General features: G+C 45.1%; 1 protein-coding gene across 1 annotated transcript in view; it reads left to right on the top strand.

Annotated features, from left to right (window-relative positions):
* Positions 1-15,307, top strand: part of ABCA4 (ATP binding cassette subfamily A member 4) — a 127,987-nt gene that overhangs the window by 38,578 nt on the left and 74,102 nt on the right. The window contains exons 8-11 of the mRNA XM_057717913.1: positions 208-448; positions 1,464-1,603; positions 2,253-2,369; positions 3,048-3,245. Of these exons, the coding sequence (XP_057573896.1) occupies positions 208-448; positions 1,464-1,603; positions 2,253-2,369; positions 3,048-3,245 (696 nt within the window). The remainder of the gene's footprint in view (positions 1-207; positions 449-1,463; positions 1,604-2,252; positions 2,370-3,047; positions 3,246-15,307) is intronic.

Raw genomic sequence — 15,307 nt, 5'->3', positions numbered from 1 at the left:
CTCATCCTAGTTTCCTCCTAGACCCTGAGTAGATGGCAGTAGATTTTATTTCACAGCTGGATTAAGGATTTCTGAGAATATATATGTTTTCTTTTAAACGTGGAAATCAAACACATATGCAGAGGTCTCCCCAAACTTTGGAGCTTTGGCCTCACAGTGGATTGCAGCTCTGCCTTAGAATAACCTGAAGCCTTTGCCTTGCCATAGTTTATTCACCGGCCAAGTGTTCAAGACTTGCTGTGGGTGACCAGGCCACTCGTGCAGACTGGCGGTCCAGAGACCTTCTCGCAGCTGCTGGGCATCCTCTCTGACCTCTTGTGTGGCTACCCTGAGGGAGGAGGCTCTCGGGTGTTCTCCTTCAACTGGTATGAAGACAATAACTATAAGGCCTTCCTGGGGATTGACTCCGCAAGGAAAGATCCTATCTATTCTTATGACCAAAAAACAAGTAAGTTTCTAAGCCCTGCATATAAATTGGCTTCTGATGTTGGTGAAACTGATGGGTTAACACTTCCAGGTGAAATTAATTCTGGGGTTGACTTTCCCCGGGTCTTGTTGAGGGGCCTTGGGCAAAGGGACTTCTTCCAGAGAGTCCATTTCCCCCAGTAGGAAGGGGGCAGTGCTCATAAAGAATTCCGGACGTGAGCCATGGAAAGAACTGAGACCCACTTGGAAAGGGAACAGAGGAGACATTTCCCGCTGGTCCGATTGAACTAGGGTTAAGTTCTAGAAGAAGAGAAAGATAAATGAGGAGGCAACCCACAGTTGAAGCCCAGCTGGGGTCAGAAGGGCTCAGGCAAGTAAACATGGCTGTGGGATGTTTTTACAAACACAATGCAGTGAAAATCCGTGTGTGGAGTACTGAATTATGTTCCAAATGGCAGGTTGCTGGCAAGTTATCTTTCCCACCTTTCATTATTGCTTTTGGCTCCTGTGGGGTAAAGGAGGGTGGAGTGTGGATGAAATGCAACCGGGTAACTCTGTAGTTAAAAATTGAAAAGAGGCAGCAAGGCACGCACCGAAAGCAATTGGGCCCTAAAATAGCCACACACGGCAAAGAAGTTAAGCGGCTAATTGAAAGGAAACTATTGAGACTAAAACTGAGATTTCAAGGGGAGGCCTTGTTTGGCCTCTCCGTCCCTTTCATCTGAGAATGGCCTCTGTTCCTTGCAATAATCACAAGCAGGCTTCTCAACCTTCTTCTAAAGAAGAAAAAAAAAAAGCACAGGGCAAGCCCCATCCTTTGTTTCTCTGATGAGGCCTCTATTGAGATGCACTGTGGCATTTTGTTACTTACTAATGATGAGCTTGTTATTGGTGGGGTACAGCCTATTAATTTAGGTTATTTGTCAAATCATCCAGCATACAGTTGAATGAGACATGTGATTTGAACACACTAATGACTGTGTTTAGCTCTGAGCGACGGGGAGTTTCTATAAAATCTGTCCCTTCTTTCTTGACAGCGACCTTTTGTAATGCATTGATCCAGAGCTTGGAGTCAAACCCTCTAACCAAAATAGCCTGGAGGGCAGCAAAGCCTTTGCTCATGGGAAAAATCCTCTTTACTCCAGATTCCCCCGCAACACGCAGGTTACTGAAGAACGTAAGGTCCCAGCTGGTCTTGTCCCTTCCACTTTCTGCCTCTGGCTGCCTGGGAGAATGAAAGTGTGTGTGCATGTATGTGCGTGTAAGTGTGAGTGAGACTGTGTGTGTGTAAGTGTCTATATTTCTTACTGTGCCTTCCTGGTGGTGAGCCTCATGTTTGTTTTTTGCTAAGTGGAATCCTCCTCCACAGTCATCACTGGAAGGCTTTGCACCAGTGCTCCTGCCTGGCCCTGCCCTCTCTGTGCAGCCTACAATGAGATTTTCTTCCTCATTGCCTGAATTCTCTCCCTAAGGGGAGGGTTCACAGTTCTCTGAAGCCTGGCTACCCAGAACAGACAAAGATAGGGAGGGAGGGAGGGAGGGAGGAAGAGCATTTGCTCACAGGGAGTCCAAATCCAGCTTTAATGAGGTTCTGAGACAATAACATCATCAATATATGAGTACCTCTGAGATACTAAGAAACAAAATTCTGTCAGTCTGGGAGGCTGGGAAAGAGCTGATTGTTCTGGGAAAGATCAATCGAAGAGAAAATAAAGACACTTCCTTGAAAAGTCTTTCTTGAACATTGAGGGTTTGTGACAGGAAAGGTACAACCAGATTCTCACTTTTTCTCTCTCCATTCTTTCGCTGTCTCTGTCTGGTTTTAGGCCAACTCAACGTTTGAAGAGCTGGCGCGTGTAAGGAAGTTGGTCAAAGCCTGGGAAGAAGTAGGGCCCCAGATCTGGTACTTCTTTGACAAGAGTACACAGATGACCATGATCAGGGTACGGATGGCATTAGAGGTTGGGAGGGGAAGGGGAGGAAAAAGGTCAGGGCAGCTCCACTGGTTTCCTTTTCCCAGTAGAGGGTTAATCACCCCTGGAGTTAGATCAAAATATAACAGGCACCAGTTATGGAAGCTGTCATCAAGTGGAATCACTGACTCTGGGTGGGACATAGGTTTCTGAAACTCTGGGGAAATGTTAAAACTGCCATAAGACCAGTGACCTCCTGAGGTTTCTTTCTGTTATGAATTCACCTGAGGGCCTCCGATTCAAAGGGACATCTCCCCAAGAAGCCAGCTCTGTACCTGCAAAAGGTGGTTGAGTGTGTCTCTCTGGTCTCATTTTCAGTTTCACGAAACCAGGAGATAAGGGTTCTGCAGAGCTGGGATAATTAAAAGGGAACCAGAGAAAATCCTTAAGAAAAAGAGAGGTTCCTATATACCGTTTCCCTGCCCCTCCCCTTTCCCCACATACAAGTCTCCCTTCTATTATAGAGACCCCTGTACTGGGGCGGGGAATGGGATATAGATTGATATGCCTTATGGTGGAAGAAAACCCACTAGATTTTTAGAGAGCCTTAAAGTCTATCCTATTTGTTAAAAATTGGAAATGGCCTAAAAACAAGACCAACGATCCTGTGGAATTCTAAATGCCGTGACTGTATTGCTTCTTCCCAAGGACACCCTGGAGAACCCAACAGTGAAAGCCTTTTGGAATAGGCAGCTTGGTGAAGAAGGTATTACTGCCGAAGCCATACTGAACTTCCTCTATAAGGGTCCTCGAGAGGGCCGGGCTGACAGCATGGACAACTTGGACTGGAGGGATCTATTTAACATCACTGATGGCACCCTACGCCTGGCTAATCAATACCTGGAGGTAAGGGCAGCAAGTCACCTGAGGGCTACGCTGGGCCCCTCCAGGACAGCCCTTAGATGGAGCCAGAGATCCCTTGGCAAGGCAAGCGGTGTCAGGTTTCAAATCTCATTTTCCTCCCTGAAGAAACAAGAATTCCTACAGCCCCCAAGCAGAGATGGATCCTGTTCTCTAACAGCTTATGCACAATTAAAACAGTTCCCTCTTCACATCTCCCGCCTCCTAGCAGCTCCCTGACTCCTCCTTGGCTGCTCCTCCTGCCTTGCAGCCCATACAGTGCCGTGTCTGTCCTCAGCCCTCTCCTGTCTGCCACTGCTTCAGTGGCTGGCCATTGGGAGTGTCCCCCGAACCTCAAGTTCCGAGGTGCCCCTGCTGGCTAAACACTCCCACCATGTGCTACAGGCACATCGGGCTCAACATGTCCAAAAACAAATTTGTGTTCTCCCTCCCATAAAACCTATCCTCCTTCAGGATTTCCTATCCTGATCACAGTCCTCTGCATTTTTCCAAATTCTCAAGCTAGAGGTTTTCGGGTCACCCCTTCAATCACCTTCAACACAACAGCTCTCAATTATTGTGTAACTTTGTGCCAAGAACTGTGCTAGGTGCTTTTACATACCTCAGTCCATTCAACGCTCCATCAAGTGTACACTATCATCATTCCCACTTTACAGATGCAGAAGCTGAGGCTTAAAGAGGTTAAATAAGATCCCATCCAACAGCCATCCCACAGTGGAGCATACAGGATGCAGATCCAGAGTGCCTGAACCCAGAGCCTGCTGTCCTGATGCCTCCATTGTCTCTGTCATGTCCAGTTACCGAGCTTTGTCTCCTCATCTCTAAATATTTCTCAACTCCTCTTGCTTCCCAGGCTTTCTGAGCCCCAGAGGGCTTGTCATCTCTCCACCAGTCTGTTCTAAAGGTTCGCTCCCTGGATTCCAGGGTCCAGTCTCTGTTGGTTCAGGCACGTCTTCACGCTGGCACCAGAGTTACATTCCAAACACACATCTGCTGGCATCACTCTCACGCTTACAATCTTAGTGACTCATCCTCAGGGAACACGAGTCCCTTCCAAACCAACTCCAGCCCACCTTCCCCACATCTGCTCACTCACACATCTTCAGCTCTGCTCCACTGGCCCTTCCACGACCCTCAGGCACACCCTGGCTTCTCATGCTTTCATCCTTTGCAAATGACTGTTGCTCTGCCTACTGATTAGAGGCGTTTTGCTTAAACAAAAAAGAGAATTTATTAGTTGACATAACCTAAAAGTTCAGGGGACCGAGGACACTGTGTCCTTTCACCGTCTCTTTCTGTTTGCCTTGGCCCAGATTTGATCTCAGCCAGGCCCCCTCTATTTGGTACTGTGTCAGCTGCTCAAGGCCCTCAGTGATGGTCTTTACCCCAAAAACTCCTCAGAAAGAGGGAGTAGCTTTCCCATAGCATACGCAATACTCCTAGAGAGTTCTCCAGCTGGCCTGGCCACTCTGCCTACCCCCAGTCCCTCAGGGGATTGTGTACCACGACGGGATAAAGAAAGCAGAGTTAGCTTCATCTGAGTCTCATGGACTGAGCAGGAATACTGTGAAGTGGGGGAGGGTATTTCCCCAACAGAAGAAATACAAGGCAGAGAAGTATGAAAGGACTTTTCCTTCCCCATCTATTGAGCTTCTATTCATTCACTTTTTGAGACTTAGTTTTCAAATGTCACTTCTGCTTCAACGTAGGTTTAGTCGTTCACTCCTCTATGCTTCCCTGGCCCACCCTTCACATCTCTCTTAGACCATACTCAAGTTAAGTTCAGGTTAGCTGTTAACATCCATCTCTGGGTGATCAGCAGGTTGGAGTTACCAGAGTCAGAGAGCCCATCCTGGTTATTTTTGAATTCTTGACCTCAAACTCCCAGGGAATATCTCCGCCTGAGGACTTATCACACCTGCCAATGGGACTCACGTCATATAGAACCATTAGCAGCTAGAAGCTGTTCTGGGCAGTAGGAGAAGGGATCCAGCCAGTGGCCCCCAAGAGTAAGCCCCTCTCCCCAGACTCCTTGGTCCTGAAAATGACTAACTACTGAGAAAAAGCCCAGCTCCATCTGTCACCACAGTGCTCTTGGAGACTCCCTGCTGCTCTTGCTGCCACCAGAACTTCCCCAGAGTGTGTGGTTCTCCCTCTCCAGAACCAGGGACATGTCAGCACAGGCTCCCTAGGTGGTCTTGCAGAAGGGGCCAGGTGTGGCAGCAGCACGACCAAAGTTCAGGTCATTACAAAGTGATTCCCAACTTGTCTGAAGACAAGAATGACCATGGGTGCTTTTTACAAAACAGATTTCTGGACACAAACCCAGATCGACGGACTCAGGATTCCCAGGGAAGAGGCCTGGTAATCTGTATTTTTTCAGACTATTAGCTTGGTGGGGCCCTGGAGTCCCCTTGTACAATAACTTGATTGACATCATCTTCTTCTCACGATGTCTCTACCAGCTAAGTCTCCATCCCTAGCCATGTGGTTATATAGGCAGGATTTTTGGATGGGGTGTAGATGGAGGCGCTCTATGCCTTTATTCATGCAGAATAGAGTTCAGTGGGTCTCACCATGTTTTTGTGAGGTACTATGTATCTTAGATTTGACTTGACATTTGCATGGTGATATAAAGGGCTTGTTTTCTTGAAGGATCATTTTTTTCCATGTAGCTTATGCTTAATGTAGCACCAGGCACCCAATAGATATTTAATATATATTAAATGTTTAAATGGTTAAGAATTCAGTCTCTGGAGCCAGACCACCTGGGTTCAAATCCCTGCTAGTTTTGCCTCAGTTTCTGCATCTGTGAAATGGGGATATTAATAATATTTATCTAATAGGCTTATTATGAGAATTAACTGAGTTAATTCATGCAAAACACTTAAGACAGTGCCTGGCATTTAGTAAGCACTTAATGAATATTAACTTTTTAGTAAAATAAAAACAAAAAGTGCTACTTGGGAGAAGGAGAGTGGAATTAGTGAAATCAGGCCCAGCTACTGAGCCACTCCTGTTGCTCCTCTAGGAGTTACAAAACTGCTAATTGCATCTCACATTAGCCACCAACACGTCCCGGGACGTTGCAATCCCATTAGCACAGTGAAGTGCTGCTAAGCAAAGGCCATGATGGCCACAGGTCAGTGGCCTGCCCCAGGGGTTCCTAAGAGGGGTTTTGATGGTGGCAGAAACCCAGCAGGTAATTATGCTAAGGTTTCTGATCTTCCTGCCTTGAGGCAGGGCAGGAGGGGCATGGGGGGAAGGAGGAAATTGATGGGTGAATGAACTGAAAGGAGAAGACAGGGGTGAAGAACAGTAAGGAAGAATCCAATCATTGCAACAGCTCCTGGAGTTTTCTGCTTGTGTTTTGGGAAATCTGGAGAAGCCTTGGAAACTCCCCAGCTTTCATCCTGAGGACTACTCAGTAGCAGACAGGGCATGAAAACCTCTTTGTGATGGTTGTAAAGGCCTCTCCAGGACAGGGCAACAAGCATGTTTCTTCACAGGCTGTTTAAGGCTTGACTGAACCTCTCCTTTTCAGTAATATGACCTTCATTAAAGAGCTTTGAGAATTTCTGGGCCAGTCTTGATGCCTACTTCCCAGCCTATTCCAGAAAAGAAAAAAAAAATCATTCAGGAAAATTCAGCAAAAATATTCTAAAATATAAAGTATGTTAATCCAGGTCAGTGCAACACCCAGATGTGATATCGAACAACAGAAGGTCCAAGGGCTGAGAGCAAACTTTTAAGCCTTTTGTCATTATAGGAAAGGGGAGTGATTCAATAGGTTTTCTCTTCATCTAATAGAAGGACTAAGTCCTCTTTCTTTCTGCTTGGGGTGAGGCCTTAGTTACTGGACGTTCCATTGAGTGGCCTGGAGAGAGTCCCATTCCCCCGGAGCCCCTTGCTGGGTCATTGTAGGCCACATTAGGCCACTGCTTGGGAAAACTCCTCACCCACCAGTGAGAATGAATGGGCCTGGATCTCTGCCTATGAGCTGCATCACTCTGGGAAAGCCGCTTTACCTGCAAAGGCTCAATTTTCTTATCTGTAAAATCCAGATAATAACACAACAGACCTCACAGAGTTGTTGTTGAGGATGAAGTGAGTGAAGTGTGCAGGGCACTCAGTACATTTGTGCCATTGACTAGTTACGCCTGCGTGTAAACTCTCTGCCCCCGATTCCTCATCTCTTAGGTGGGGCTGGTAGTGTCCTCCTTTCCAAGTGGCTGTGAGGATGAGATGGGAGAGGGCTGGGCTCACAGTAGAGCCATTTGAGGCATGGCAGCTCCTGCTGTGAACCACAAGGATGTCCACCCTTGAACCACAGACCACGTGAGGAATGTAGCTTCTTCTCAGACTCACTTTGTTGAAGCATTAACCAGGGATGTGAGGCCACTCTTCCTGTTATTCTTGTGAATTGGCTTAGAATCAAGATGGTCAGTCCACTCCTGAAGGCCCAGGAGGATGGCTCTAGGGCCATTCTGGCCCTTCTGTGGACAAGGGCCCAGTGGCTCCGGAACTCTTTTTCTCCCTGGAGCACCTCCTCAATAAGGGGCTTCTATAATCTTATTCATCCCATAACCATGTTTAGTCTTTCCCCTGACCCCCTGCCCTTAGCAGGGAAATAAAATCAAGAATGAAAGTCAGACTTCCTGGTCAGAAGGTGGGTAGTCAACCAGGGAAAGGGGTGATGGTGACATCCCTCCACGAGGAGAGATTCATTTCTACAGGCCTCTGATCACCTTTGGCAAATGAGTCTTCATGTAGATAAATACCTTAAACTAGTATATGTATACTCTTATAGTCATAATATATATGTATCTTATTCACATATATTTTTCTTCTAAGAAAAGCACAATTAGTAAAATTAATAAATTTTTGCTCTGATTACCCTTTAGTTAAAACAAATATCCACACCCCTCCCCTTTGATTTCTTTGTTTAGTGAAGGGTTAGGCCTGACATAGATGAAATACTATTTAGAGTTCACAGTGTATTTTAATTTCATAGTATATTTGAATTTCAGATCTTGAATTTCACATCAGGAAGCTGAATTCAGCCAAACTTTAATATGAAAATACCTTTCATTGAGGCATAAAATTGTACTTAAACCAGTTACAACTACCTTTCCCTAAATCTTGAAAAAACCATATATTTATTAACTGCTTTTACCTCTGCTGTCGACGCACTCAATATATGTGCATAACTCTTTATCATCGACACAGTAATTATCTTGTTGATGAATTATCAGTAGGGGGAATTTTTGGTCCACTTTTCCTCTGTACCTGGCATGCTCCCTGCCACATGCCGCCACCACCGAACCAGAAAGTGCTAAGGGAGCATATTTTTCAGGCTAGCCTAAATAAAAATAAGATTAGGAAGATAAAGCTACTGATCGTGTAATTTACTTTAGAGTCAGATGTATAGATAGTCACATAATACCTGTCCTAGTGCTTTCTTCTGTGGATTCACTGTCTCCAAATGTATATTGGGAGACTAGGGAGAAGTCAGGGGAAAGGTCAGAAGGGTACAAAAGTCTACACCATGAGAGCAATATTATTTTAAGAGCCATGAACTGGACTCACGGGCAATGACCTTATTTTATGTCTCATCAGTCTCTCAGAAACATAGAACTGGGTTGAGGAAGGAGAACACAGGTTGGGGAGGAGGGCTCCAGTCATAGGTAGAAGGAAGGAGCTTGTGTTTGAGCCTGCTGCGAGCCAGCCACCATGCTGGACACTCTTACATGTCATCTCATGCAATGCCCCTAGCTACCTGCCCAGCAGACGTAATTGTTATCATTTTACAGAATTAAAAACTGACTTGCCTAATATATCAAAACAGATTAGAGGTGGATCCAGAATTCTAATCCAGACCTGTCTGGCTCTGAAGAGGAAATTCTTTCTTCTACCATAAGGGGCATATTAGTAGGGGGTTCAGTAAGTATTGTCTGGATAAATTTCATAATGGGTTAGATAAAGACAGCAATTATTTTGTAATATTCAGGATAACAGACACTATTGTGATTCAGTCTTTTCTACTTGGAATAACTAGGTTTAGAATAGGAAACCAAAGAGATCTGAGCTCATTCAGTCATTCACATATTCGTATGAATTGAACTACTACCTCTGAATAAATACAATTAATCCCTGACCCCTAGAAGCTCACATTCTATTGGGAGAGATAAACTTGTCATTAAATAAGGCCTTAGTAGTGGTATCTCAAGGAGCTACTGGAATTCAGTCTAATTGGAGAGAAACAAGTTGCACAAATCCAAATTCAAAATGCCACACATCCTCCAAGGACTGTCAAATATCTTCCAGATTATCTCCGAAATCCCACTTCCTCACCCTCTCCATGTGTGGCCTCAGTTTACTGGAGCCTGTACCATCTTTCCTAGCTGGTCTCGGGCCTCTGGTCTCTCTCTGCTTCTGTTCAGCTCCCACACGGCCTCCAGTGAGATCTTTCTGAAACCCCAGGCCTGCCATGGTGTACCAGCTCTGTGACTTCGGGCAATATCGCTGTTCCCCTGCCTGAAATATAAGGATAATAAGTGAAGCTACAGCTAGAGCAGTGTTCACTAATGCAGCTGGACTGCGTGCTTGTGACTGGCAGGTGCTTTCAGTGGTCGGTGCCTGGCTCTGTCGATTATTAAATACTTTGAATATGGTAACACTCATCTCCCAAAGTTGTCGGAATGATTAAGCAAGAAAGCTTTGAGAGCTGAAGTCCCCTGCAGTTGTCAGCCAGGCTGTTCTGTCTTTCCTTGGATCTAACTACATAGGAAGCATCACCTGGTGGCTTTGTCCTAGTGTGAGTCTTCGTGCCCCAACTTGACCTTTTTATTTGTTTCATTATTGTATTTATTTATTTTAGAAACGGACATTTTTTTTTAACAGCTGTGCATTTCCTATCCCTTTGGTTTCCTGTCGTGGTGCATTTCCTCACTCTTTGTGGTTGACCATTTCAGATATCTGTTCACAGTGCCCAGTGTGTTAGATAAAATTTATTGCAGTGCCTTTGGCCTCTACCTTACCGTTGCAACCAACTCAAATAGCCCAAAGCTATTTTATCCAGTGGCTTTTTTCCATGTGGTAGGAAACAAATCTTGAGTGTCAGGGTATAGATATGCCAGGAAATTCATTCTGGGATGTTTGCCCACATCCACTGGCATTTTTCAAAAGGAACCCCAGGTGTCTACATTAACACCAGCAGGACCACTTGAGGCCTCACTTGGCGTTCATCAGCCACTTTGTTCTCAGCCTGAGTGTGGAAGTTAAAGATATAAGAGGCAGCACTGTATAGGCAATGTCTCTAAAGGTGTAGTGCTTTTCTTATCCCTGAAGAACCATCCCTCTCATGTCCTGGGTGTATTAGTCAAAATACTATGTCAGCACAGAGTACCAATCCCCTTTGATTATCAAGTTCAAGCAAAAAGAGAGATTCTTTCTCTCTTTGCCTCCACTGGACATCGTTTCCCAGTTAATAGCTCATTTATCTATTACTAAATGTGTTTGAATTAGAGTTGGAGAGGTCACAGTTGAAGAAGGAAGCCTGCTGCTACTGCAGCTTCTTCTCCCAAGGTGGTGTTTGGTTTAGCTGTGTAAACAAATGACTGCATTCTCCAGAGGTCTTGAACACAGCTGCCTGCCCTAGAGAGGGCCACACCTCTTCCACCAGGGTGAACTCTGCTTCCTGGTGAGTACAGGCAAAACAACAGACAAGGAATTGTAGGATTTGTGTGGACTTCAAATGGCGGTGGCCTTGCCACCCAGATTTTGGCCACAGTAGTTGTCACTGAAGGACACAAGGAAACCTCTTCCCTTGGCTGTCACAGGGCATTATAACAATTCTCTTTGAGATTCTGACCTCTGGTTGCAAAATTTGCCCAGAATCTGCCTCTGCAGCCATGAAACACTGTATTTTTAATCAGTGAAGATGCCCTTTGAATTTTTCCCCAGTACTGGTGCTGTCTTTAAGCTGAGCCTCTTCCACCAGCCGTTTCTTACCTACCTACAGTATTCTTTCCTAACATCCATGATCACACAGTTTCTCTCTTTTAAAAATAGCTTGTATAAACAGACTCTGTGGCTTCAGTCTCATTAGAACCTACCCTGCTATGTTTTTAACTTACCAGCTAATCAGACCAGAGGAGATATGTCAAAATCCATGAGCTTGGTTAAGGGTTTAGTTATTCACCATTGCCTCCCAGACACACTCATGTGCACACTCGCGTGAATATACACACTCATTAGCCAAGATCTTAACTTCAGGGGCCAGTGCAAGTACCAAAAGGGAACGAGGTCACTTGCCGTGAGGCAGGTGGCCTCCCCGTGAGAATGCAAGGGTACATCTTGAGTCATACCTCAGTGGAGGTGTGATGACCCAGGGACTTCTGACTCATGTCTAAATCTGCAATTGCTCTGCCTTGACCTCAGAAAGATGTTCTGGCTGATGTTCTGGGTTAGCTTTGTAAGACCTCCCTCTGGGTAGAGCTGTCTGACTTTCACCTAATGGCCAATGAGCAAGCTAGTGAACACCAGTGGCTTAGGACCCGCCCCACTGCCACTCCCATTGCCCGGGTGAACATTGCCCAGGCTTTGGCTTCTGTCCATAGCATCGTTCTGACTAGAGGAGGTGCTGTAGATCAGCTTGGGATAGGTTATGTTCCCAGCTGTTTTGTTTTTTAAAAAAATCACTGCTTCTTCCCCAAACAGCTGTTATAAATGAAAGGTAACCTGGCAGGAGCTTAAGTGCCATTTGACTCTTTTGACTTTCAAGATACTTTGCAAAAAAAAAAAAACAATAATGGTATTCATCGAGTCCTCATTACTTGTGAAATAGTTTGGTATCCTACATGGTTAAAACACAGGCTGTCTCCAGAGGAAGTTTGCTCATTATGCCTCATGACAGAGCTTGGAGTGATAATCATGAAGTGGTTGTGAGGATTCAAGGGGTGAATACAAGCAAAGCCCTTGGACAAGTTTTGGGCACATAGTAAGCTTCCAATCAGCATCAACTTTTATTCTCACCAGGAGGCTGGCCCTTCCCGAACATGTTCATGTGATCCTTAGAACACACCTGCAAGGTAGGCATATCTCCAGTTTTCAGATAGGGAAAGAGAGGTCACGGGGTTAGGAAACAGCAGAATGGGGATGGGATTCAAACACTACCCTGTACCATCTTTCCAAAGATGATAACTCAACTTTGAAAATGTCTCAGATGTTTCAGGGTTGACATGAGTGTTTGAGAAACTTTTAAGTTTTGTTTTTTCCAGAGAGTATCAGGGTTCCAATCTATGGTGATGCAGCAGGAAAGATGACTGTGAATCAGCTGCCTGATAAAACAGGCAGGATGGAGCCCACGTCATTGCAGGACTCAACAATGTCACTGAAAACATCAGGGCTTATTCTAGTATGGAGTTCCCTTTAATACATGAAAGGAGAGTTCAAAGAGAATAGGAAAGTCACGTTATTAAAATGTATTTGTTTTTATTAGCTTTTTTGCTTCAATGAGTTATATTCTTATTAGCATTATAGCAAAAGTTCACTTTTCACTAATTTCTCCTAGTTTATCATCTGAATCTTGGGCACACAGGATTATGTTCAAAACACACAGTAGTAAAGCTATATTTCTTGCAGCATTCTGGACTTCTAAATTTAAATTAATTCCATTCCGTAAACACGTATTGGGTCCCTTTCACGAGGAAATACTGTTCCAGAGACCTAACGAACAAGACGAGGCTGCTGACCTCCGGGAACTTACTGTCTCGAGAGCCGTGCTAACCAACACAGTAACCAGCAGCCACGGGTGGCTATTTATTTCAATTTAGATAAACTAAAGTGAACAAGTTAGTGCCTCGGATGCACTAGCCACATTTCAGGTGCTCAACAGCCATATGTGGTTACTGGCTACCGTGTTGGATAGGGCAGAAAGAGAACATTTCCATCACTGCAGAAAGTTCTACTGGACAGTGCTGGTCGACTGGACAGGGGCAAGAGATCTTGTTTAGGAATTCTGTTGCTCTGACTTTGTGGTTGGAGTGTGGCTTACTCTCAGAGCAATGTGAAGGAACAGCACCACCCTTCAGGCTTGACGCTTGGTGACATGGACACATATTCTGCTTCTGACCTGTATTGATCTGGGGCAAGGCCCTTTGCCCATCGGATGCCAGTTTCCTCATCAGTAAAGCAAGTGCATCAGACCATGAGGCCTCTATGACTCCTTCTGCCCAAGTGCCCTGTGATGCTATGATGGAATTGGTAGAATATTCTGTGTGTGTGTGTCTCACAGCTAAAAGAAACTGCAAAGAATTCCCATCTCTCCAATAATTTTCTTTTTTGTTTTAGAAATTTAATTTCAAATTCACTCTATTTGTCAATACTAAAACTCTATATATGCAGTCCTAAACTCGACAAACCGATTTAAAAAAGAGAGAGAGATTATTTTAAAATAGGGAGAGAGGATAAGTAAATGCTGTGCTCTCTTACTTTACAAGACAGTCATGAGCACATGGAGAGCCTATGGACCGGGTTATACCTGTGGTTCCTGGTGTGGGAAGAAGTCTGGGCCTGGAGTTGAGAAATGGGGAGAGAATCCAGGCTCTGCCACTGTCTAGCTGCGTGACCTCTGGCAGGTCTCCTCTTCAATAAAATGAGGATTCCAGGTAACTCACAGGCTCTGTGGGAGAGTTAATGTGTTGCTTTAAGCCTGTGTTACATCAACAGCCTTCTAACCAGGCTTCCTGCTTCCCCTTCTCACCGCCAGTAATCTTTCAGAAACACGATCTGATCTCATATGTCATACCTCTGCTTAAAATCCTACAGTGGTTTCTTGTGGCTTTTAGGGTTTGCCAGGAAAACTCCCGATTTTAGCACAGAAAGCGCTGCATCTGATGAAACCTCTTAGTTGGTCAATCACCCTGTAAACCCAGCAGGGCAGCTGATCTGGTCCCCACCTGCCTTCTCAGTGCACATCTCTTACCTCTCACCTCTGCTCACCTACATTCTTCTCTGTACGTTGGAACAAGCTGCAGAGTATTTGACAAAATGCTGATGCCTTGGCCTTGCCTCCTGAGAATCTGACTTCATTGTTTGGAGTGGGACTTGAGAACAGTTGTCTTTTTAAAGCTCCTTGGTGGTTCTAAAGCACAGCCAAGGAATGGAACCACTGTTCTATTCTTGCAGGTCTCCAGAAACCCTGCAAGCTACTCCCTGTGCTTCAGCTGATCTTTCCCCTGCTTTCTTCCCTTGGCTAATTCCTGCTCATTCTCATCCTATTCAGGAGACTTTTCCTCCAGGCAGCCCTCCAGGTGGACTTAACCTCATCCCTCTACTGGGCCCCTAGACTTGCTTTCACCAGAACCTGATCGTTCTACATTCTGATTGTTGGTTTACTCCAACCCTCTCCCTTATTAGGTCTGGAGTTTCTTTCAGGAAGAGATTTTATCTTTCCTCCTTGTATCCCTGGAGCCAAGCAGGCTCTGGCGCATTGCAGGCTCCTCAGTAAGTATTCCGTGAACAGAGTAATCAAGACAAGGCCAGCTGACCTCTTGTGAGTTACATTCTAAGAAAGAAACATCACACAATAACCCCAGTGTATTACAGAAACAGGAGGTTAAGGAAAAAACACACCCAAGTACAATACAGTGCTTTAACAGATCTATAGATGTGGACAACCCTCAATATTCAAATTAAAAGAAATTCTTAGTTTTGCTGTTTTCTGGGTAATGACTTTTTTTCTGCTCCAGGGAGAAAAAAAGACGTTAGGAAATTCCTTCTCCATCCTCATTACCTGTCATAAAATTGTAACTGGAAATGATTTCTCTGATGAAATCTCTTTGGCTTTCTCTTATTTTCTTTCTTTCTCCGCATTCTTCCCTCAGCTGGCCATCCTTGTGTGTTTGCAGAGAGGCAGGAAGGCTCACTGCTGGGACTGTTTCTCTCTCTCTTTAAAACTCTTTTATCCGCAGGCTTTCTGATCTTCAAAGCAGCTTGTATCTGATGTGACCCCACTCCCTAGACTCCTGTGCTGGGGAGTGAGA

This window comes from Hippopotamus amphibius, chromosome 1, assembly GCF_030028045.1.
Source record: "Hippopotamus amphibius kiboko isolate mHipAmp2 chromosome 1, mHipAmp2.hap2, whole genome shotgun sequence".
In the NCBI taxonomy this organism is placed as follows: Eukaryota; Metazoa; Chordata; class Mammalia; order Artiodactyla; family Hippopotamidae; genus Hippopotamus; species Hippopotamus amphibius.
This window is presented reverse-complemented; position numbering and strand designations above follow the sequence as displayed.